General features: G+C 42.8%; 1 protein-coding gene across 2 annotated transcripts in view; it reads right to left on the bottom strand.

Moving 5' to 3' along the window:
- LOC142151490 (zinc metalloproteinase-disintegrin-like VLAIP-B) overlaps positions 1 to 25,832 on the bottom strand; it is a 312,990-nt gene extending 287,158 nt beyond the window's left edge. For both annotated transcript variants that reach the window (XM_075207197.1, XM_075207198.1), the window contains exons 1-7: positions 25,737 to 25,832; positions 8,923 to 9,005; positions 7,280 to 7,356; positions 6,730 to 6,808; positions 6,339 to 6,415; positions 5,581 to 5,761; positions 5,007 to 5,069 (exon numbers count right to left, since the gene is read on the bottom strand). In XM_075207197.1, the coding sequence (XP_075063298.1) occupies positions 5,007 to 5,069; positions 5,581 to 5,761; positions 6,339 to 6,415; positions 6,730 to 6,808; positions 7,280 to 7,356; positions 8,923 to 9,005; positions 25,737 to 25,788 (612 nt within the window). In that variant the 5' untranslated portion in view covers positions 25,789 to 25,832. The remainder of the gene's footprint in view (positions 1 to 5,006; positions 5,070 to 5,580; positions 5,762 to 6,338; positions 6,416 to 6,729; positions 6,809 to 7,279; positions 7,357 to 8,922; positions 9,006 to 25,736) is intronic.
- Positions 25,833 to 26,144: the final 312 nt, after the last annotated feature.

Below are 26,144 nucleotides of genomic sequence, written 5' to 3'. Positions count from 1 at the left end.
TGAAACTCAAGCCACATCTGAGTACATACAGGAGAATCTCCAGCGTGGGTTCATTCGACCTTCCACCTCTCCCGCTGGAGCTGGGTTCTTCTTCGTCAAAAAGAAGGATGGATCATTACGCCCTTGTATAGATTTTCGTGGACTCAACGCCATTACTATCAAGAATCGGTATCCCATTCCGCTGATCACTGAGCTATTTGATCGCATCAAGGGAGCTCGGATATTTACTAAGTTGGATCTTCGTGGTGCCTACAATTTAATTAGAATCCGTTCCGGTGACGAATGGAAGACCGCGTTTAACACCAGAGATGGGCATTACGAATATTTAGTAATGCCCTTCGGGCTGTGTAATGCCCCCGCGGTTTTCCAGGGTTTCATCAATGAGATCTTTCGGGACTTATTATATGTATGTGTCGTTGTCTACCTGGACGACATATTGATCTTCTCACAGGACCTGCCTTCTCATCACCAACATGTGGCAGAGGTCCTCTCCAGACTACGGAAAAACTCGTTGTTCTGTAAATTGGAAAAATGTTCATTCGAGTTACCCCAGATTCCATTCTTGGGGTATATAGTTTCCGGAGTTGGCCTGAAGATGGATCCAGACAAAGTAAATGCTGTACTACATTGGCCTCAGCCAACTACTCTTCGTGCCATCCAGCGTTTTTTAGGTTTTGCCAATTACTATAGACGCTTCATTCAAGACTTTTCATCCATTGCATCTCCCATTGTGGCCCTAACTCGGAAAGGGGCTAATACTAAGCAATGGTCATCTGAGGCTCTCCAAGCCTTTCAAATCCTCAAAGAGTCCTTCTCGTCTGCTCCCATTCTGCGACAACCTGATGTGACACTCCCCTTCTTCCTAGAAGTAGATGCCTCTAATGTGGGCTTAGGAGCTATTCTCTCCCAACGCTCGGAGCAACAAAAATTACATCCTTGTGCCTTCTACTCTCGGGGTCTTCTGCCCGCAGAGAGAAACTATACTATCGGGGACAAGGAGTTGCTGGCCATCAAAGCTGCATTAGAGGAATGGAGATACTTGTTGGAAGGAGCTCGCCATCCGGTGACGATCTTCACGGATCATAAGAACTTGTCATATTTGCAATCTGCTCAATGCTTGAACCCTCGTCAAGCAAGATGGTCTCTTTTCTTTTCCCGTTTTGAATTAATTATAACCTTCAAACCAGCTGCTAAGAACAAGAAAGCTGACGCTCTATCTCGAGCTTTTGTGACGTCCTCTGATGTAGAAGAGGTTCCCAACCATGCTATTCTAGACCCCAAATGTATTTCTCTGGCTGCTTCATCCACCAAAATGCTACCATTTGGGAAGACCCTCGTGCCTCCTACTCTGAGGAGGAAAATCCTTTCGTGGTTCCATGCCTCTCGTTTTTCTGGACACGCCGGTGAACACAAGACCTTTGAGATTCTCTCTCGAAGTTACTGGTGGCCTTCAATGAGGAGAGACGTCAAAGAGTTTATTGCTTCCTGTGATTTATGTTCTCAGTTCAAATCCTCCCGAAGAACTCCAGCAGGGTTGCTGCGACCACTACCCATTCCGTCCAAGCCTTGGACCCATATTAGTATGGATTTCGTTACTGATTTGCCACCAAGTAAGAATCACAATACTATTTGGGTAGTGGTAGACAGATTTTCGAAGATGGTCCATTTCGTCCCTCTGTCCGGTTTACCTTCCTCGTCTACTCTGGCTGAACATTTCATTAAAGAAATCTTTCGCATCCATGGATGTCCGTCTGAGATTGTGTCTGATAGAGGAGTTCAATTCGTTTCCAGATTCTGGCGGGCCCTTTGTAAAACCTTGGGCATACGATTAGCACTCTCATCTTCTTACCATCCGCAATCTAACGGACAAACGGAACGAGTCAATCAAGATCTTGAGACTTTTATTAGGATGTTCTCTTCAGCCAACCAAGACAACTGGGTAGAATTGCTCCCTTGGGCTGAATTCGCCCATAACAACATGTACCATGAGTCATCATCCAAAACTCCATTCTTTGTGGTCTACGGTCACCATCCGTCTTTTCCGGAATTTCCTGCCCTCCCGCCCACCCAAGTTCCTGCTGTGGAGACTGCTTGTCAGACCTTCAAAAATATCTGGTCTCAGGTCAAAACCTGTTTAAAGAAGACATCTAACAAATATAAGTCTTTCGCAGATAAGAAGAGGCGGGCTATTCCACCACTAAAAATTGGAGATCGTGTCTGGTTATCTACCAAAAATATTCGTTTGAAGGTCCCATCTATGAAATTCGCCCCTCGTTTTATTGGTCCATATAGGATCATTCAAGTTATCAATCCAGTATGTGTTAAACTTCTTCTTCCTAAGAATCTTCGGATTTCCAATGCCTTCCATGTGTCCTTGCTCAAACCTCTCATCATCAACCGTTTCTCGACTCCTCCCTCAGCACCGCAGCCAGTTCAAGTTCATCAGGAGGAGGATTTCGAGATTACTGAGGTATTGGATGCAAAAATTTCGCGAGGAGTCCTCCGTTTCCTCGTTCATTGGAAGGGCTTTGGTCCTGAAGAGCGTTCATGGATCAAAGCTGAAGATCTTAGTGCTCCTGCCCTTCTGAAGAAGTTTTATTCCAAAAATCCGGACAAGCCCTGTTCCAGGCGTTCTGTGCCCACCTTTAAAAGGGGGGGTACTGTCACTCACCGGACTGTGAGTGCTTCTTCCCGGACATTTAGGAACCGTGGCCGTCCTCCATCCTGAGGGACTGCGCATGCGCAGCCCTTTCTATACCTCCAGTGTATGTTCCTTTAACTTAATTGGCAGATCAGGCAACCTCCCTATATTAAGCACCTGTGGTCAACACCACGTTGCCTGATCTTGGAGTCTCATTCCCCATGAGTCTCTGAAGGTGTTCCTGTGTTTCCTTGTTTATTCAGCCCAGCTGATTCCTGTGGTTTCCAAACCACTTCTACCTCTGTGGTTTCCAAACCACTTCTACTACTGTGGTTCCCATACCACTTCTACCATCTACTGTATCATCGTGACTGTGAGCTGATTCCTATCCGCTGCCTCCGTGCACTACAGTCTTCTAATCACTTCAACTCTACCATGTATCATTGGGACTGTTAGCTGATGCCTATCCGCTGCCTCCGTGCACTACAGTCCTTCATCCACATCCACTCACCTGTTCATGATTGTGACTGCCAGCTGATTCCTATCCGCTGCCTCCGTGCACTACAGGCTTCAACCTGCAACTCGTCTGTGTTTCATCATCGTGACTGTTTGGCTGATTCCTATCCGCTGCCTCCGTGCACTACAGTCTTCAACCTGCAACTCGTCTGTGTTTCATCATCGTGACTGCTAGCTGATTCCTATCCGCTGCCTCCGTGCACTACAGTCTTCAACCTGCAACCCGTCTGTGTTTCATCGTGACTGTTTAGCTGATTCCTATCCGCTGCCTCTGTGCGCTTCAGTCTTCAGTCCTTGTCAACTCTACCGTGTTTCCTTGAGTCTGCTGCCACTATTGCTACCCGCTACTCTCCGTGATCAACTGTTCCAGTTCAACTCTGCTCCGGTGTCCCATCGTTACTGCACCTGCTGGTTGCTATTGGTTACCTCCGTGTTCCCGCAGAGACCCGCTGCTGTTACTTCTCAGCGCTACTCATCCATCTACTGCTGATCCGCTCTCCACGCCTTCCTGTGTTCCCTGCTGGTCTACCTACCTGTGCGCTGCACCTGATAGACCCCCGCTTCACCCATCCAGGGACTTGTATCCTGCTGGCCTCCTGCCCTTCAGGTATCTCTGCACTCCTGTCTGACTGCCTTCTCCTGAACCACGGTATGCATACTTCCCATTGACTGTGCTGTGTATTGCATACCTTGCTGGACTGTGTTGGTTCTCCTCTGGAGTGTACTATCCGCTGAGTCTATTGCCATCATTGACTGTGTTGGTTCTCCTCTGGAGTGTACTATCTGCTGACTCTACTGCCATCATTGACTGTGTTATCTCATGCCGGATTACTTCAAGAGACTTTCTATATTGGCAGTGTTGTTCAGTCATTTATACATTTATATTGTGCATATTACTGTGGATCAAAGTCAAGGTGCCCGTGTATATATTGTGTTGCAGTCTCTCCCCGTGCACCTCCTCACATATATATTCAGTGGTACAACTTGCTAGTGGCAGACCACTGACTCCTGTTTACAGTTTCACCTGTTCCAGTATCCTCTCACATAGCAGTGGTACAACTTGCTAACGCAGACCACTGACTCCCCGGATACCTCCACTTGGATTCCATTCCTTCACTCAGACAGCGGTACAACTTGCTATCCGCAGACCGCTGACTCTCATCACCTCCTCGTTTCTGTTGGACATTCCTCCTCACTATAGCAGTGGTACAACTTGCTACCGCAGACCACTGACTACCTTCACGTGTCCTTTGTCCATACAGTTCCTCGTGTATTATTACCTCCATATTGCCAGTGCTGCTAGTCATAGACTTTCCTGAGCATCTCATCATCTGCTATTTCCTGTTCCGTGATCACCCTGCTACCAGAGTACCATATTACCACCTATACTGCTCTGGTAAGCCTATCACCTGGTGATCCCTGGGTAAAGACTCCTAGTGCCCGTGACACCATGACCCTGTTGCTCGTTCACAAGTTGTCCTTCCTTGGACCACTTTTGGTAGTTACTAACCACTGCATAACAGAAACACCCCACAAGACCTACTGTTTTGGAGATGCTCTGATCCACCTATCTAGCAATCACAAATTGGCCCTTGTCAAAGTCGCTCAGATTCGTACGCTTGCCCATTTTTCCTGCTTCCAACACTTCAACTTCAAGAACCGTCTATTCATTTGTTACCTAATATATCACACCCCTTGCCAGGCCCTATTGCAACAAGGTAATCAATGTTATTCACTTCATTTGTCAGTGGTTTTAATGTTGTCGCTGATCGGTGTAAATAATCTATATTTTACATACCATATATGATAGATGTGTAAGAGTATCACCATAGAATGTATAAGTTCTTACCATGGAATTATCAGCCACCATATAGAGCTGGACATATTTCTTCGACTTCAGGAATTTCTGTTTCTGATAGAAGCAAAGAACAATATTGCAGTATGATATTACACAGGAGTGGATGCTGTAATCACTAGTAACTAATTGCACTATTTGTCATTTAAAGATGGTTTACTATAGAATTTATATCGCACATTAGATTATCTGTACTGGTTTGCTATAATTCTTCTCAGTTGGCTGCAGCTAGGCCGTGGCAGTACATGATTTAGAGCGAGGTTCCCTATCCAGAAAAATATACAACTTACAGACAGTTGGAAATTACTGCAGCCCCAATTAACTGATTGTAAGTAGTTACTGTTTATTCAATAGCTTCCGAACGGTAGATCAACCACTATATCCAAAAGTATCTGCAGAAAGTGTGCTTCCATCTAAATTATGGCATACACTTAATCCAGTCCAACTAAAGATAGGGATAGCGTTGTGGAATAGAGACTGGCCCCATATATGAAACACATACATGTGAGGAAAACCAAGGGATAGTTTAATTTATATTATGTCTAGTGCACCAAATTACAAACCTTACCTCTGCATTACTGCTTGAGAAAGATGTCTTGGTCATTATAGTCTCATTGAATGTTGTGTTATCCACACCACAGGTTTTTGGGGTCTCTTGGGCCTGATACGCGTATACAGCGTGTGCGCCACTCTCGGTCAAATTTATTGGCTCAATCAACAATTTTTGTTCTTGGGTCAAAATCATGCCGCTAAAAGAATACACAAGAATAGACTATCAGTATGCTTTTATCATTTTTCAAATTATTATTCAAAATAGTGATTACAATCATTAATGCGGTGCCGAACACACTTTTCAGGTGCAGTTTTCAAGCCTAGTCATTGCAGTCCAACGTTTGTTTCCATGGTCACAGATGTTGCTGCAGAAGGTCAATTTACAACCTCTGTCAAATGGCAGGGATAGTGCTTTTCTGAGGTTTTAACAGATGATTTTAAGCATACTGAAAGGTTAATTGGCTGCTAATAAATTGACCCTAGTCTGTCTGTGTGTGTGTGTGTTAGGGAATTTAGACTGTAAGTCCCAATGGGGCAGGGACTGATGTGAGTGAGTTCTCTGTATAGTGCTGTGGAATTAGTGGCGCTATATAAATAAATGATGATGATGATAAGTCTTATAATTATCAGGTGTTTTTCCAGTAAGTTCGTAAGCTTTATGTTGGAGTTTTAACCATGTCCCTACTAAATAGACCACGTCTCATGTGCTGCATATAATAAGCTTAGGCCCATTTTATCAGCTACATTACATGGATGTTTCTCAGAATGTCTCACCTTAATCCATGGCATGCACTGAGGCTGACCTGCGAGCTGTTATCATTCTTCACATGGCCTTGGTAATAACAATGATCCTGCAAGTGACAAATATATACAATTAGTCCCTATGTTCCAAACACTCTGGGAAGTATTGGTGTCTGGATGTTTATTACATGCTACGGGCCCCCAGGGCGGAAGTCATTCCTGGTGTAGTTATACCTGACAACGCTGCTATTCATATATAGATTCCGCATTGCCAGTTTCTGCCTTTGTGTAGAAACTGAACCCTCTGGGGTTTGTTATTTGTCACACGATGGTGTAAAAATGTCTAAACTTTAAGGGAATGGTTATAAATGACAGATGCAGCAGCAGCATTATACCCCACAAAGAGACAAGACACCACATATACCTGCTCCTGCGGGCTGGTTGTTACTGGAGTGCCGTCTTCTAGGTAATGCGTCTCGGTGTAATCCTCACCTATCAGGTCTCTGAGGGGAAAGCGGGATCATATAAGAGAGAACTACACAGTAATGGGTCTGTCGGAACAGTATGAATCTGCCGACACTACACAGAAAATATACATGTGACCCCTACAGGCCATTAGAAGCCACTGCACCCTAAAGCACATACTGCCAAATGTGATTTGCTATTTTTATCAGCTTTTAAATGGTGCCTCTTTCAACAATGTGATTATTCCCATTATAATCAGTCAGTACATTCATACAAAAAAAAAGCAAATCATTTGCTAACATTTAAGAAATTGCATTTTATTCCCCTTTCTATCCCCTATACAAAATTACCATAAACATATGTATATGATTATTATATATACCAATTAGGTAAATAACATTAGTTTAGGTTTTTGCATCAGAAATGTCTTTTAAATGAATTCCCTTTATTACCCTTAGTTGCCCCATTGTAGGAACCCCCCAGGTAAGAGTGGGATATTGGAGACTTACTCAGTCTTTTCCAGGTGAAGGACCAAGGGTTTACCGTTCAGCTCTAGCCCATACTGCACCAGGTCTGGATGCCTTCCCTGGGGAGATAGGAGACACATTCACATACAAAGTGGTAAGAAAGGATCTGGAAAGCGGAACTTAAGGAGGATCATGTTGTGTGCTATTAATGTTGTAATACCCAATCTCTGAAAATACATACCCTGAACAGAAATGTTTGTGACATACCCATAAGTTGTTATTCATTATCCTGCTGAGGATTAACCATGTTGGAGAGACATAAGCCCACGCATTTTTTTTATTTTTTTTTATTTTATATAGTCTTCTTGTAGTGTTCTAAAAGGACAGTAGTTTGGGCTCTCCCATCTCCCTTCACTATTCACTACAATAAGAGCTGTGACTGTCAGAACAATGTTGTTGTCTTCCGCGGAAAATAGTCCTTAGTGATACAGAGAAGCTGCCTTGGTTTTCAGCCCCAAGGCAGCAGAAATAGGAGAACATATTTGCAAATCATCCTACTAGCATTTGAGGAAAATGTGTTATGAGTTGTATGAGGGAAAATCTGCTGTAATAGAGATAGATATCTCATTCTGTGCAAAATCTGGATTTATGTAATACATAATAAACCTTGTGGCATATACATTTACACCGGAATTCACTGTTGAACCATGTGACACTATATAAGCCTATAGTGCAATTGCAACTCACTTGTCACATCCCAATGAGTAACACATTGGTCATGAGAATTTTTGTGGTACATTGTGGTTAATGGTCCATGTGAGCAGGGTTAAAAATAAAGCAAACATGTCATGTCCATGTACTGCCTACTTGCAGATTTGACCCTCCATCCTTATTCATTTGATCTATTACCACTTCCTCCCTATGTACTGCATGTTCTGACTGCAGTAATGTATAAAGGCAATTATTAAACTGACGTGCTCATTTACCAATATTTCATTTATGATTTTGCACTGAGCCATAACAACCAGTCATTTGTTTTACTTGTCTAACTTGCACTGGGGCGATGAAAGCTAATTGCTGATTGGTCGCTGGTGTCCAGTGCAAATATTGCTTCTAAATGCAGTGGTCAATGACCTAAATGGTGCCAACATCTTGGACAGCAAAGATAGTATAAATCAGTCTCCCATGCTGTCTGCGTTAATGATTACTGACACTAAATAACTGCTGCCTCATACTGTATGTCTACATTCTGTATGGTATGCACTTAGAATTAGCTGTCCATTGCATATATTAAATCAGTACATTTTGAGGTGTCAGTAAATGTCCACAGCCTCAGCAGACGTCTTGCAGTTTGGCCCTGTGAGGAAATAAATCTAATTTTATCAATTTAAGAGCAGCTGAGGGCTACTATAACAATCCACTCTCCAGAGCAGAACATTTTTATCTACCAAAGGACGCCATCTTGCCACCAAATGTGCGCAGTGGCGTAACGCCAGCTACAGAGTGTGTAAAAGCTATCATATGACAGCTCGGTTTTTTTGCTTCTTATATATCACACTCTTTGAAGAGTTTTTCTCTTTAATCTCTTTTCCTCTCTGCTGAGATCAATTCTCTTTCTGTGCAAATAACAATCCCGGTATTCTCATCGTCATTTTTGTGCATTCCAGCTGCCATTAGTACAGTACCTGTGTGTCTCTCTTGTGTTGCACATGAAGTTTTCGAGGGAAGACCACCTCATATTTCTGTCCTGCAGGTATCCCATTAACTGCTACAAGATAAATGACCATTTACTGGATTAGAAAATGAAGCAGTAAAGTGACCTCATCATTCTTGAACAGTACTATATGTGTGGTTGTGATAGACTATATAAGGCTCCAGCAAATGTGTCCTTTCATTATCAGATATGACAACTATGTCAGTTATTATCCTGTGTGCAGCTTCATAATAGCTTTTACCTATATATTAGTATGCATCACTGAACACAAGAAAATAATATAGGGCCTGATTCATTAAGGAAAGTTAAGCAAGAAATTGAGTAAGTTTTCTTACTTAAGTTTTTTGGACAAAACCATTTTGCAATGCAAGGGGTGTAAATTAGTTTTTTATTTTGCACATAAGGAAAATACTGGCTGTTTCTTCTTGTAGCACAAAAATACTTGATAGCTTTTTTGTACACTGAAATTTAAAGTTGATCTAGGAAAAAAAAAACAGTATTTTCCTTATGTGCAAAATAATAAACTAATATGCACCCCTTGCATTGTAACATGGTTTTGTCCAGGAAACAACTTAAGTTAAAAAAAAATGAGTACTTTCCTTAATGAATCAGGCCCATAGTTTTCAAATACATATTAAAGTGTAATGCATTTTTTAACATGTGACATGGCTGCATCCTGATAAGTGTTGCCATAAGGCCAGGATTGCTTTGAATGGAAAACTAACAAGAAATTGAAACAAAACATAAGATAAAGTTCACATTTTGTAGGATTTAAAAGTTTCCTTTAAAAATTAAAAAAGAGGGAATCTCACTGAGGACAGCAGAGTTAACTCTCACTGGCGATGAGAACCGCCCATACTACAACTGTATCACGTCCCCTTTACGCTGCACAGCATTATTTTTGTATTATAATTGCATGCTGCTACATTTTATCCAAGCACTGCAAATCTCCTTGGCCGATGGTCGTTATCTATAAGTACATCTGTTCACCTCAGAGCCTATAAGGAAGGAGAATGCTGTGTCCTTCTGTGTGCCATGGTTGGATCACAGCTGTTTCCCACTAACACTAGTGATGGGGAGACACTGAAAGAATTTTGAGGAGAGAGGAGAGAGAGAAAGAGAGAGAGAAAGAGAGAGAGAGAGAGAGAGAGAGAGAGAGAGAGAGAGAGAGAGAGAGTGTGTGTGTGTGTGTGTGTGTGTGTGTGTGTGTGTGTGTGTGTGTGTGTGTGTGTGTGTGTGTGTATGTGTGTGTGTGTGTGTTGGTTGGGGCGGTGATATACTTTCTGACAAAGAAATACTTGCTACTTTACAATTATGTTATGTTTATTGTGCAATGTATCAGATTGTGTCCTAAGTGCAACACTTTATCAGTACTTTGCGCACAAGTCATCCATGCAATAAGAATATAGAGGAGACATTGATGGCCAGTGCCATTTGTTGGCAGATAGTAACATCAGACCATAGCCAGACCTGTCCATAGTGAGTACAAAGGATACCAGTACTAACGACTAGTAATAACTTAGATCACGTCAGAAAATAAAAGCTAACCTCTTCTGTTCTGCTTTCCTACATATTGTTTACATCGGGCTGACGTTGCATTTGTTACTAGCCTGGGAAACAGCAGCAAGGGTCATTCAGTACAAGAAGTGCCTGCCAGGCACATCATAGTACAGTAGTGCATGTTACTGCGTTAGTAGCAGCGCCTAAGTGTTAGTCTGATAGTGCTTAAAATTAGAGATGGGCGGGCTCGGTTCCCCGAGATCCGAACCAATCCGAACTTTGCCTATCCGAGTACCGAGCCGATCAGGCTCGGTATTCTCTCGCCCATTCGGATTCGAAATTGAGGCAGAACGTCATTGTGACGTCGTCGGATCTCAGGGCTCGGTTCTCACGATATTTGAAATGAATAAATACCAGTCTCCACAGCAATCCATCACCATTTGACAGAGCGAGAGAGCAGGGTTAAGTCACAGGCTGTATTAGAGCAGGGACAGAGCAATTATTGTATACCTTATTCTTTCAATTATTATTAAAATTCTGCTTGCAATTCTATTAGCAATTGTTAGAGCAGGAAGAGAGGAGTATAGAGGAGGCATTTTTTGAATATTTTGCACTACAAGTGCTTTGGGGTGTCTCATATTCCCCAGTGTGAAACAATAATTTTTCTGGCTGCAAAAAGTCATATCTAGCAGCACTATCTATTGAATATTTTGCACTACAAGTGCTTTGGGGTGTCCCATATTCCCCAGTGTGAAAGAATAATTTTTCTTGCTGCAAGAAGTCATATCTAGCAGCACTATCTATTGAATATTTTGCACTACTAGTGCTTTGGGGTGTCTCATATTCCCCAGTGTGAAACCACATTTTTTCTGGTGTTGAAAGTCGTATCTAGCAGCACTATCTATTTAATATTTTACACTACAAGTGTTTTGGGCTCATTTAAATGGATTCAAAGCAGTCCACATATGAGCAGGATCAGCAAGCTGGTGCTGGCACCAGTCCTCATGGTAGTGTTCCCAGTATGTCATCTGGTAAAGCCTATGTAAAAGTACATAGTCTTTTTAAATCAGGCAAAAAAACACACCAAAAAAAAATAAGTATAAGTATAAGTGTAGGGTGCAATCTACCCCCAAATAGGAAAGGGACTTGGGGCATTTCTATATCACGTACAGTCTTGAAAGGCTGCTGTTTTGTCAATTTCACGATAAGGGTAGGGTGTCATACACAGACAGACACCAAACTGCCTTTGTCCATTTCTATTTTTATTCTACAGTCTATAACGACTGAATTTTTTTTATTTTACTAGTAGTGGAGAGGGAGTCTGATGCAGACAGATACCAAACTGCCTTTGTCCATTTCTATTTCACGTACAGTCAATGCAGGCTGATTTTTTTTCTATTTAACTACAAGCAGGGCCGGACTGGGACTAAAAATCAGCCCTGGCATTTAAAGCACACAGGCCCACGTGGGCTCCATGCACTATATTGTTGCACACTGATGCTGGCGCAGTACAACATGATGTAGTATGAGTGTGTGTGGGGGGGGGGGAGGGGGTATTTATTTCTCCTAATGACCCTCAACATTACATTATTAGCACCCCAATTACATCAATAAATACAATTACAATACATTATTAGTACCCAAATTACAGCAATAAATAACCCCCCACACACACTCATACTACATCAATCACCCCCACATTATAGCAACCGGCATCACCCCCCACATTACAGCATCACTCCCCACATTACAGCGTCCAGCATCACCCCCCACATTACAGCGTCCAGCATCACTCCCCACATTACAGCGTCCAGCATCACCCCCCACATTACAGAGTCCAGCATCACCCCCCACATTACAGCGTCCAGCATCACCCCCCACATTACAGCAACCGGCATCACCCCCCACATTACAGCGTCCAGCGTCACCCCCCACATTATAGCAATACCCTCTCCTACTTATTAGCAATACTAAGCACCAAACACACTACAACATTGCCACCAGCACGCCACCCCATACTACAGCAATACCACCAATTATACAGACGCCACTGTAGGAAACAATGTTTTGCTTTTTTCAAATCTCCCACAAAATAGCAACTACGAACAGAGTACTTACACACACATATAGGTAACAGGTACCCTTTTCCCTCAATGAAATAGTAATGGCAGAATTTTCATGAATCATTCCACATGAAATAAAACTAACATATATCTAAAAAAAACCTAACTATTGAATGATCAGTTGAACTCACACGGCCGCATTAAAAGTATTTCCATCTACAGCAAAATATCAGAGAAAAATATTTTTGTTTTACTACAGTAATTGGATATGCGTCTTTTCTATTCATTTTAAATAACACAGTATATAAATTAAGGGGGATAGAGGAGGTGGGTGAGAAATAATTGGATGTGACCCATCATGATCCATCAGTTTGATTAGATAGGAAACATTTAGATTATTTACCTGGAGACGTCTACCCCCTTGACTCACAGGCAGGGCTGACAAGAGGAATTTTGGGCCCTGATACAGCAACTTCTTTGGGCTTCCATCATATTCAACAATGAAAAACTTGCCTTTGGCAGAAGTTCATATGATGCCACACCGTAGTGTGCCCAGTTCATATTATGCCACATCGTAGTGCCCCAAGGTCATATTATGTCACATAGTATTACCCTCAATTCATATTTGGTCATGCAGAAGTGCCCACAAATCATATTATGGCATAGTAGTGCCCCCAAAACATATACCATACAGTAGTGCCCACAAATCATATTATGTCACAACAGTGCCTCCAAATCATATTATGCCACAATAGTGACCCCAAATAACATTATGCCATAGTAGTGCCCCAAATCATTAGTAAAGCTCAGACAAAAACTCATTCACAAATAAAAATTGGTACAGCATATCAGATTCTGAGTGTGAGTCCCAAGAGCAGCTTAATACATCATTTACTATGCAAACAAAAATAGATATATTGACATAATTACAGATAAAATTTATGACAAGCAATGTTTTTTCCTCTTAATTAAAAATCTCTGTACAGATAAATATGCAAAAAACATTACAGCGCAATAATGAGCAATACATAGTGTTAAACATTATTGGATACGCTGTAGTGTTCCCAGTTCAAGAAAGGATGGTTAAAAACATATTCCACACGAGAAAATATATGAACTTACCTGATTATGGCATCCTGTGTTCTGTTCTCCTACTGGGCACGCTGGGCGAGGAGGGATCAGCAGCTGTCAGCTCACACAGGCAGTGGGGAGCAGGAATAGAGGGCAGTGGTCGAAGCAGAAATTTAGGAGTGGGGGTATAGAAAATATAAGTGAATGGAGTATGAAGGCTTGATTTTTTATTTTTTTTAACACTTGTCCCCTCTGTGCATTTCCATTCTTCATTACTACTTGTGTTTTATGATGGCTGCATCCCTGACATTCGCATTCTTAAGATGTCTCTCCCTTTACACTTTCTTTTACCTATGCCCCTGCACCATCTTCTCCTTAACCCCCTGCACCACCTTCTCCGCTGTCTCTCACACATCTTCCTGTACCACCTACTCCCCTGGCTCTCTCACACGTCTTCCTGCACCCTCTACCCCCCGGCTCTCTCACTCCTCTTCCTGCACTCCCTACCACCCTGGCTCTCTCACCCCCTCTCCCAGAACCCCCTTCCCCTTTGGCTCTCTCACCCCCTCTCCCAGCACCCCCTTCCCCTTTGGCTCTCTCACCCCCTCTCCCAGCACCCTCTTCCCCTTTGGCTCTCTCACCCCCTCTCCCAGAATCCCCTTCCCCTTTGGCTCTCTCACCCCCTCTCCCAGCACCCCCTGGCTCTCTCACCCCCTCTCCCAGAACCCCCTTCCCCTTTGGCTCTCTCACCCACTCTCCCAGCACCCCCTGGCTCTCTCACCCCCTCTCCCAGCACCCCCTGGCTCTCTCACCCCCTCTCCCAGCACCCCTTCCCCTTTGGCTCTCTCACCCCCTTTCCCAGCACCCCCTTCGGCTCTCTCACCCCCTCTCCCAGCACCCCCTGGCTCTCACCCCCTCTCCCAGCACCCCCTGGCTCTCACCCCCTCTCCCAGCACCCCCTGGCTCTCTCACCCCTTCTCCTAGCAACCCCTGGCTCTCTCACCCCTCTCACAGCACCTCTTCCCCTTTGGCTCTCTCACCCCCTTCGGCTCTCTCGCCCCCTTTCCCAGCACCCCCTTTGGCTCTCTCACCCCCTCTCCCAGCACCCCCTTCAGCTCTCTCACCCCTCTCCCAGCACCCCCTTCAGCTCTCTCACCCCCTCTCCCAGCACCCCCTTCAGCTCTCTCACCCCCTCTCCCAGCACCCCCTTCAGCTCTCTTACCCCCTCTCCCAGCACCCCCTTCAGCTCTCTCTCCCCCTTTCCCAGAACCTCCTTCAGCTCTCTCTCCCCCTTTCCCAGCACCCCCTTCAGCTTTCACCTCCTTTCCCAGCACCCCCTTCGGCTCTCTCACCCCCTCTCCCAGCATGCCCTGGCTCTCACCCCCTCTCCCAGCACCCCCTTCGGCTCTCTCACCCCCTCTCCCAGCACCCCCTACGGCTCTCTCACCCCCTCTCCCAGCACCCCCTTCGGTTCTCTCACCCCCTCTCCCAGCATGCCCTGGCTCTCACCCCCTCTCCCAGCATGCCCTGGCTCTCACCCCCTCTCCCTGCACCCCCTTCGGCTCTCTCACCCCCTCTCCCAGCACCCCCTTCGGCGCTCTCACCCCCTCTCCCAGCACCCCCTTCGGCGCTCTCACCCCCTTTCCCAGCACCCCGGGCTCTCACCCCCGCGACCCCCCCCCAGAAAATCGCGGACCCCCCCCCGAAAATCGCGGCACCCCCGCGACCCCCCCGAAAATTGCGGCACCCCCGCGACCCCCCCTAAAATCGCGGCACCCCGTGACCCCCCCTAAAATCGCGGGCACCCCCCCGAAAATCGCGGCACCCCCCCTCTTCAGTAAAAGAAAAAACAAATTAAAAAAAAAGTAAACTCACCAGTGTAACTGGCTGCACAGCATAACGGGGGAGGGAGCTGGGGAGCGCGCAGCAGAGGTGACTGGTTCCTGGAACCAGCCACCAAGAAGACAGAGGGAGTCGGGCCGGCCCATATAGCCATCGGCCCTTCTGGCATTTGCCAGAAGTGCCAGATGGCCAGTCCGGCCCTGACTACAAGTGTAGGGTGTAATATACACCGAAAGACGATGGCTGCATTGACAATATTCTTAGATGGAGAGGAAGACAATCAGGTTTGTGTGCAGAATTAAGGACGGCCTACCAGGGATTAAACTGTTTTTTTCATAATTTATTATCTTTAGAATTACCTCACTTATCCAAGAAACTGGTGGAGCACTAAATTAGGTTATTTTAGACCAAAAAAATTATATTTTTTACAAAAATAGCAAAACAAAACAAAACAAAACCAAAGCCTAAACCAAAACACGCAAGGGCAGTTTTGCCAAAACCAAAACACGAAGGTAATCCAGATCCAAAACCAAAAAACGGGGATCAGTGACCATCTCTACTTAAAATCAACAACGTATTCACACACTGGGCCTCATTTATAGTGTTAATTTGCTGAGATGCAGCACAAACTCCTCTTTGGTCGTGCAGGGCAACCACAGACACCAAACAAATGGTGCGGGTACAATGTACCTGGGCCAGGGCCTCCCTTGGGTGCCCAGCGGTTGCAGTGATGGTAGGCAGATGGGTCATCAGACCCAGTCACCCACTCATGACCCTATCTGTGTGATTCTGAGAGGGGGAAAGTGACTGCAGTCAAACAGAGCTTCTAGGCTGGTTTTGTCCGAGCTGTGTGCACAGCCCAGGGGACGGTCTGCGGTTTCAAACCCCTCAAGGTAGCGTACGCAGCATTGGCTTTTGTCAAATCTTCGCATGGAAGTGGGGGGCGTGCCAGAGGCAGCTACACCTAAATAAGGCCCCGCTGTGGAACTCGGCGGCCCTGTGAAGAAGTTTGCACTGGCTGATAGGAGTTGGGAGGAATAAGGGCTTTCCTTGCAGAGATGGGGATGGTGCGTCAGTGCGTGAGTTTTGTGGAGCAATCCTTAATTTTGCGGAGTGAGATTGCTGAAATGAGAAAACGTGGTTCAGAGGGTGCATTTCTTGGTGTGTTCCTGGCTGTGCAGAGGGGCACAGTCTATCTCTACAAAAGGACTCGATCTATGTACCAGCTCTGAGCTGGCAGATATTGGGTCTCATTGAATACTTTTGATAGGGCACATTTTGTACCTTTCAGTTGCACTTAAATAGAGAAATACATTTCTAGACACACTTGGTCCATGGAAACGAAACTCCAAATGCACAAAAGCGCCTCCTATAAAAAAGACAGTCCCAGTGTCCCCCCATTCTGATGCTTAGTTTAAACCATTAATGATGCTTAACCAAGCAAAAATGGAAAAGTTCAATGAATGAAGTGAAAGTGGTGGTTGTAAAGTGGTAGCAGGATCGATGTTTGCAGACGTGTGTGTGCCTCTTCAGTGTTGTATTTATTTATTATAGATTATTTATAGAGTGATAACCACTGAGCCACCGGAGCGCAGTTTCGAAAACACGGGACCATAAATATTGGTGGATGAAGGAAGCTGGATTTTAAGTTAAGGACAAATTTGCTTTACCTGCAGCATATTAGCCTGGCATGGAAGGTGAGAGGTATTATCCTGAACCCGTAATCAGGCCCTGGTCATAGTCATTGTCTGTGGGCTGATTTATCAAGGGGTGAAAGACCAATTGTCAGTGAGAAACAGGAATTTTCCCCGTTTGACGAGCCTGTTATTTTTATTCCACCCTATACATCAATGGGTTACATGATCTAACACAGCGAAGGTTTGCGCATATCTTTTCTTTTTAACAAGTTGCAACAGTATTGTTGCATTGCTGCCATATCTGTTCTGTTATCACCATCTCAGAATGATAACAGATTAAAATGATTACCAAGCTTTACTCTTTGTATACTGTGAGTCTGTGTAAATGTGTGACACTCTATTGTAAATTGGCCATGCTACAACGTACCGCATGTAAGCCAGGCACACAGTTGGACTGTAGCATAAATAAAATAAAATCCTTCCACCTTTAGATCTTACTCAGCATTCAGCAATCTAACTCCACTCCAAGCTGGCAAAACAAAATACAGATACTTGCAAATAGTCCTTGTCTGACAGTGCGACTTCCTGTTGACTTTGAAAATGAAGCCACTGCTACTATATAAACTCAAGGTCTGCTCGGGGCTATCCCAAATGACTGGTCTATTATTATTACATGTTCTAACAACCTTAGATTGAGATGACCAAATTCTTAAAAATAAGACCACAATATTAGGGTATAGTAATTTTAATATATAATTACAAAATGTATATTAGTATGTAAAAATCCCACCAAAATGTGAAGTAACCATGTAGTAACCATGTAGTTTCAGAACTTCCGCCGCTGCAGGTTGAGCAGCTGCTACATGGCCCACTAGGGAGGGTGGCCCATCAATGCCCGGGCATCCTCTCAAGGTGCCCGTTCTGCAGTCAGAAGAGCTTTGTGGGGACCGATTTTAGAGCATGCACTGGTCTGACACATGCACGTGACCACAGAGAGCCTTTCCTCCGCTCTTCACGTGTGGCTTGTGCAGAGACCGCATGGGAAGCAGACATAGGAGTCTACCTCCCACATCATTCAATGATTGATAAGTGTCTTGGGGTGGGGGATTAATATGAAGTCGGGTGGAATTAATGTTATGTGAGTGCCTGTTTGCATGTGTATTAATGTTATAGCGGGGATGGTGTGGAGGTATTATTACTGTGTTGTGTGGGGTATTAATGTTATTAATGTTATGTGCTTGCCAGGGGTATTAATGTTGTGTAGGAGAATGTGGGGATAGCTCAGTCAAGGGGAATATACTGAATTATCTCAATATAACAGTGTAACTGCGAGACATAGCATCTTATTGAGTGAAGGAGACAATCTGCTGGAAGCAGCAATGTGTACATTTAAAGGGCAGAGAGAACACTAGCAAGAAGGTGTCAGAGCCCAAACATGTGAAGTGTCACCCCCACAGAGGAGGGTTATTAATTTAATGTTGAGTTGATGGGGCTATTAATGTATTGTGGATCCTCTATTAAATGTGGAGGCTATATGTTTAATATTAGGGCTTATTGGGGGAAATAGGCCTATTTATTCAATTTGAATGCTATTAATTTGAAATTTGGGTTGGCTGGGGGAAAATAATCATATTAAATATAAATGCTATTAATTTAATATAATTAGTCTATTTATGAAATATGATTTTGGGACTCCTTGGGTGGAATGAAGCATAATTATTAAATGCTGCTAATTTTCAGTTAATGTTGGGACAGGTTGGGGGGAGGAGGCCTAGAGTGTTAACTCATTGCTTGGCTTTCCAGGAGGTAAATAGCACTTATCTGTTTTCCAAACAGTGTCCCAAAATTCAGAATCTGGCCAAACAGCAACAGAGCTTCAGAAACCAATGCTACAGAGAGTGAAAGCTGCAAGAACAGGTAGAAAGGAGGAGTACAATCTGCCAACTGTCCAAATCTGGAGGTGCAATCCTGATTTTGAGATACTGTCCCGTGGTGTCAGGACTTTGTCCCCATTGCAGGGACAGTTGGGAGGTATGTCCTGCTTCATGCTGCCAAATAATATTGGGGGCATATATAGAGTAAATACTGTAAAAGAGTGGTATGGTGGAAAGGTGCCAAGGAATGCCATGGAAAAAGGTATTTTGGCATAGATGGAAATTAGAGGGGAGAAAGGGCAAATTAGCTTTTTGCCCAGCGCCATTTGGGGTTTAATCTGACTCTGAGTCACATAGTTTGTTTCTGAACATGTGCATACAATCATATGTGAGGGGCTATTACGCAACAGTTTGCAAAATGTGTAAAGAGCTTCTATCATTTAGAAACAAAGAACTGAAACACTCATCAGACCTGAAGGTTGGTTAAGAGATAAAATCAACCCCATACTTAATTTTTGTTGCTCATTAAAGTAAACAATTATAGGAAAGTATCTCCAATTATCCTGTTGATTTGAACAAATAGTCTGCATTATTGCAAATAAGTATTAGGAGTATTCAGTGAAAAAGTTGACAATTCCTAGAAAACCAGCACATATGGCATTCCTTCCTATGCTTATGAACTCTGTATTTTACATTGCTCTGACAGTTTTTTGGGACACAGAGGAGTTGTGCATAGGAGTAGATGGGCATGTATTCTTCCTATCTCTGGTGAGTGTGAACTCTTCTGCATGATTGTATTGAACTGGTATCTGTCACCAACTTTTATCACATTTAGAAAGGATTCGAGTGTTGTGCAGAATTTCCTAATTTGAAACTGGAACTGTACACGACTGTCTATGTCTGTCTGTACTTAGTTCATAGAACTCGCAAAGATTATTTAATAGCACAAAAACAAATTGTGCTGTATTAATAAGATCTTACATTTAAATAATAAATAATAGATATTAGAGAGGTAGATATTATATCCATATGTGATAAGATATGAGATGGATAGACATATATAAATATACATATGAGCTATGAGACAGATAAATCTGAGGTAGGTATAAGATAAATAGATATGAGATGGTGGCAACAAAAATAATTAGCTCTGCCTGGTGATATAAATACATGACTGAAAAGCACAGAAAGAAGTTAAGAAGATACAGTTTTTTATCAATTGAAATTTGCAAGCTAATAATTTACTGTCATAAAGGGTATAAAACCTCTGTAAATGCAAACTCTATGCTCTGCCTCTATGAATTGCAATCAACTAATCGCAGCACTTTAACAGAGATGCCTGCCATGTTATAATACCATGTTATAATGCAGAAAGTCTGAGTAGAATATAGAATACATTGAGAAAATCAAATTATGGGTTGACTTGATGCTAGCTGGCTGGAACTTCTCTTTAGGTGAAAATTAAGGTCTGGGTCTGTCTTTAGTTGCCAGAATTCTTATTTTGTATATTTTTAGGCGCAAATGGTCCTTTCTTGCTTCATACTATATGTTATAGGCAATGATTTTGACCATGATGTGATCATCTGCATAATTAAAGGGCTTTTGACAGCTCAACATTAAACAGTTTCTTATATATTCATACACATTCAATCTAGAATGCCCATTCCTACTGCACATGTCATGTTGTTTTATATTAGAGATGGGCGGGCTCGGTTCCCCGTGAACCGAACCCATCCGAACTTTGCCTATCCGAGTACCGAGCCGAGTAGGCTCGGTACTCTCCTGCCCTCTCGGATTCCAAATTGAGGCCGAACGTCATCGCGACGTCGTCGGATCTCGAGGCTCGGTTCTTGCGATACTTGAAAATTATAAATACACGCCTCCACAGCAATCCATCGCCATTTGACAGAGCGAGAGAGCAGGGTGTAGTCACAGGCTGATTAGAGCAGTGACAGAGAATAACTTCTGATTACAATTCTGATTACAATTGATAGAGAAGAGAGGAGGATAGAGGAGTTGTTTTTTTTTTCAATATTTGGCACTACAAGTGCTTTGGGGTGTCCCCCATTCTTTTGCATTAATATTTCTGGCTGTCAAAAGTCCTATCTGTCAGCAGACTTAAAATATAATATTTAGCACTCCCAAGTGCATTTGGGGTGTCCCCCATTCTTTTGCATTAATATTTCTGGCTGTCAAAAGTCCTATCTGTCAGTGACTTAAAATATAATATTTAGCACTCCCAAGTGCTTTTGGGGTGTCCTCCATTCTTTTGCATTAATATTTCTGGCTGTCAAAAGTCCTATCTGTCAGCAGACTTAAAATATAATATTTAGCACTCCCAAGTGCTTTTGGGGTGTCCCCCATTCTTTTGCATTAATATTTCTGGCTGTCAAAAGTCCTATCTGTCAGCAGACTTAAAATATAATATTTAGCACTCCCAAGTGCAATTGGGGTGTCCCCCATTCTTTTGCATTAATATTTTTGGCTGTCAAAAGTCCTATCTGTCAGTGACTTAAAATATAATATTTAGCACTCCCAAGTGCTTTTGGGGTGTCCTCCATTCTTTTACATTAATATTTCTGGCTGTCAAAAGTCCTATCTGTCAGCAGACTTAAAAAATAATATTTAGCACTCCCAAGTGCTTTTGGGGTGTCCCCCATTCTTTTGCATTAATATTCCTGGCTGTCAAAAGTCCTATCTGTCAGTGACTTAAAATATAATATTTAGCACTCCCAAGTGCTTTTGGGGTGTCCCCCATTCTTTTGCATTAATATTTCTTGCTGTCAAAAGTCCTATCTGTCAGCAGACTTAAAATATAATATTTAGCACTCCCAAGTGCTTTTGGGGTGTCCTCCATTCTTTTGCATTAATATTTCTGGCTGTCAAAAGTCCTATCTGTCAGCAGACTTAAAAAATAATATTTAGCACTCCCAAGTGCTTTTGGGGTGTCCCCCATTCTTTTGCATTAATATTTCTGGCTGTCAAAAGTCCTATCTGTCAGCAGACTTAAAATATAATATTTAACACTCCCAAGTGCTTTTGGGGTGTCCCCCATTCTTTTGCATTAATATTTCTGGCTGTCAAAAGTCCTATCTGTCAGCAGACTTAAAATATAATATTTAGCACCCCCAAGTGCTTGTGGGGTGTCCCCCATTCTTTTGCATTAATTTTTGTGGCTGTCAAAAGTCATATTTGTCAGCAGTATCTAAAACAATTTGTAGCACCACAAGTGCGTTGGGGTCATAATGGATTCTAAGCAGTCCACATATGAGCAGAATCAGCAACCAGGTTCTGTCACCAGCCCTGATGGTAGTGCTCCCAGTACGTCATCTGTGAAAGGCGATGTCAAACTACACAGTCTTTTGAAAGCAGTCAAAAAAACACACACCCAAAAAAAATTACCGTGTTGAAGCGCAAAAAAAGTGTAAATGAGGAAAAGTTAAGTGCCGATAAAAAAAAAATTGCCAACATGCCGTTCTATACACGCAGTGGCAAAGAGAGAATGAGGCCTTCACCTTTGTCTATTAGTGGCAGATCAAAAAATGTTACAGAGCCTACAAGTGGTGCACAACTACTGTTACGCGTCAAAGCCAAGCTGCAAGGTAACAGTAAGGCATTAGAGGATAATGTTTGCTCTGAATCACAAATAACACCAATCCCTGTGGAGAGTCCATCCAACAGTGGCATGTCTAATCGTGAGCATTCTGTTAGTGTACCTATAAAGAGGGGCCCTTTCAGCAGTTCTGATGATGTGTGCCTGAACAGCCCGAGTGTAGCCGGTGATACACCAAGTGATGATGACACTTTGTCTTTAGTAGAGGATGTGGGGGAGATTTGGGTATCCGACGAGGGCGCATATGATGATGCGGTTGATTGTGTAAGTCCTGCACCAGAGGCAGCAGTTCTGGCACGTGAGGTTCTGGCACCAATTTGCACTTTCTAAACACAAGCAGGGATGACGCAGGTGGCAGACCACAATAGTTTGACATCTGGGCTGGTTTGAAGGATTTGTCAAAAAAATGTGTGACCTTCACCATAACTCCAACCAATCCTACTATTAACATGCAAAGGATGGTGGAGGGCCTATCAGGGATTAAACTGTATTTTTCCTAATTTGCACTAATAATGTTTGGGTGTAATATACACCCAAAGACGAGTGCTCAGTTGCTAAGAGTCATTGATGAAGAAGAGGACAAGCAGGCTTGTCTGTAGAATTTGCAGGCAAATTGTGCTGCGTTATATAGGTAACACCCAAAGAGAAGAGCTCCATTGCTCCATTGCTAATTGTAATTGCTGAAATAGAAATAATAGAGCTGACAGTCTTGGTCTAAATCTGCAAGTTACATTTTATTGTACCATAGCTCACTCCGAAACAGGAGAGGTGGCAGGGTTCAGTGCTAATCTTTCTCAAACAATACTAATTCATCCCACCATCATAGAAGTCTGTGTAGTATAATGTAATTGCCGATATTGGCCTTCCAAATGGAATTACTAGTTGATTTTAGGGCAGAGCTGTCACGATTTTTGTGCAATTCTTTTACAGCAGAGCAAATATCAAAATGTTGTGCGGACTCATCTGCATCACCACTGGGTGTCTTGGAAAGCAATTATTTTTACAACAAGCAGTTGCCAGAGAAACTGAAGGAGAAGACGTCCAAATAAGATGTTGATAAGTCTTGGATCCTTGCGAAGAAAATTAAGTATTTAATCTACAATTAAAATATAGTTAGTACATTTACTTTGTTTTATTTCACACTATAATTTTCTGTAGCACCTTTTCAAAATGTATTATGGAGGCAATCACTTGACTCAAGCTAACAGTGTCTGCACTTTCTTCACAGGTAACTACTTCGCTGGACTAAAGTATATTCCCCTCAAATGCTAGTCTTCTTGCAGCTGCTGCATTCTCCTACATGCTGTTGCAGAAACCAGAAATTGACACCCTAAATGTTTCTGGACACAAACAGCATCTCCTGCATCTCATTTTCAAAACGTTCTGTAACACCAAGTTGATAGTGTGTGCAAAACAGGAAATGTGATGGAATTCAACCCTGCTGTAATGCTTGACCAATATTGGGGTCGTAATCAGAAATGACATATCCTCAGGAGAGTCCAAGCAGGATTAGCCATCTTTCAATGACATCCCTTAGTTTTTGGAACAGATTGTCAGCTGTATGCCTCTTACTGAAGCCGCTGATACACAGAGTAGCCTACTTCTCGAAAATGTGACGTACCTGGGTACATGCTGCTGCTGTCCATGCTGGGGAAGGCGAATGACCAATCCAGTGGGCTTTCACAGTCATATAATCTTTAGTTTGCCAAGTTCCGCTTGTCCACATATCTGTGGTTAAGTGTACAGTGGGTAGAATGCCATTTTGTCGCCCAATAATTAAATTTTTAGGAACTTTCCGGTACAGGAGAGAATTAGCTTTTCCAGTAAAATAGTATAGTGATGACATTTGCTAACAGGGACAGAACACCTCAATTAAATGTCTTAAACCAACTGTATTAATAGTGGACATTGGACGCAGATCTAACACTAGCATAGCACCCAGGGCGTCTGTGATCCGCTTTGCGACTGGGTGACAGGTTTCATTCTTGCTTCCTCTTGCAAAGGATTGTTTAACTGGCAATTGTTGGTTCAGGGGATATTGATTATGAAGGTGGGGGGGGGGGGAGATTGCAGGTGCTGGGATGTAGATGAGAGAAGGGAGGTAGATTATGCTGGACTGCTTGTTGTTATTTTGCTTAACCTAAGTTTCTGATTTTCCCAACAGTTTTCCAAGAACTCGCTGAAAAATGACGAAACATGGATGAGGATCCCAGATGGTTAAAGTCCCTACCTCTACTGAGTGTGGCTTTAAAAACGCTACAAATGGATAGACAACTGTTGTCAGGATTTCTGTAAAAATAGTTCCACACTTAAGAGGTGGATTTTTGGTCTTATGCCCAGGCATGACAATGGTCTTTTTCTTATCATTGGCAAGAACTGCAGCAATTTTTCTTTTCAAGTGTATGAAAATCATATTGTGACATAGGAGATGGTCAAAATTGAATAAAAAATGTCTGGAAATTAGTGTTAGTGAGGTTAATAATAATGTAGCTACAAAATAATACCTAAATTATGTTATTTTAGCACAAATAAATGTAATTTTTTTAACAAATTGCAAAACAAAACCAAACAAAACCAAAACCAAAACCAAAACACGCAAGGGCGGTTTTGCAAAACCAAAACACAAAAGGTAATCTATATCCAAAACCAAAACCAAAACACAGGGGTCAGTGAGCATCTCTATTTTATATATATCGTACAAAGCTGTGTGCTTTTCCGTGCACCCTGTATGGTTTCGTCTCAGTTTTACTGGTTGACTATCTAAAGAGGAATCAAATGTTGTGGCTTCCTTTTTATCTATAAACTAAAGTTAGAAGATCATAAGAGTCAGTACTTCAAATGTAACTCCCTGCTTGTTTTTGTTGCTTTGATACACTATCTATGAGAGTGTATCCAACATTATCCACTGCTGGAAAATCTGCTTTCAGAGTGGACCTGTAATGTATGTAGTGTTCAGCCAGCCCTGATGCTGTGATGAAGGGACGTCAGAAATACAGTCTTTAAAACTCTATTTAGACTGATAACCAGCAAATGGTTATCCTTATATTTTGACATAGTAAAATGTGCAACATAGTTCCAACAGTTTCAGAGTAATCTGATACCGCTCAACAAAACTATGTCAATGTAATCCTCCTCATCGTACATGTAAGAAATAATTCTGCATGTGTGTAAGTGTAAGGACTCACCTGAAACCATGTGTTCCAGCAGCACAAATAGTAGCAGTGCAGGTTTCAGCATTGTCAATGTGCTGCTCTGGTGTCCTGGAAGCTCAAGTGATGGAGGAAGTGGGTGCAACGCTTAAAAATCTGCATGTGCAAGTACAGTAGATTGCTCAATAACTCTGTATGTGGAAGTGTGGTAGATGACGGCATCAATGTTGTGTCCTAAATCCCCTGCTAGGTGCCACACAGTAATTACTAGAGATGCTCACTGACCCCCGTGAAGTGGTGTTGCTTTTGGTTTTGAATCTGGATTAGCTTTGTGTTTCGGTTTTGGTTTTGGCAAAACCGCCCTCATGTGTTTTGGTTTTGGTTTTGGATCTGTATTTTTTAAGTAAAATTGCTAAAATATGCTAAAATTACATAATTTTGCTC

Source organism: Mixophyes fleayi, chromosome 4 (assembly GCF_038048845.1).
Source record: "Mixophyes fleayi isolate aMixFle1 chromosome 4, aMixFle1.hap1, whole genome shotgun sequence".
Taxonomy (NCBI): Eukaryota; Metazoa; Chordata; class Amphibia; order Anura; family Limnodynastidae; genus Mixophyes; species Mixophyes fleayi.
Note: the sequence above shows the minus strand (reverse complement) of the source record. Positions and strands in the feature narration are given on the sequence as shown.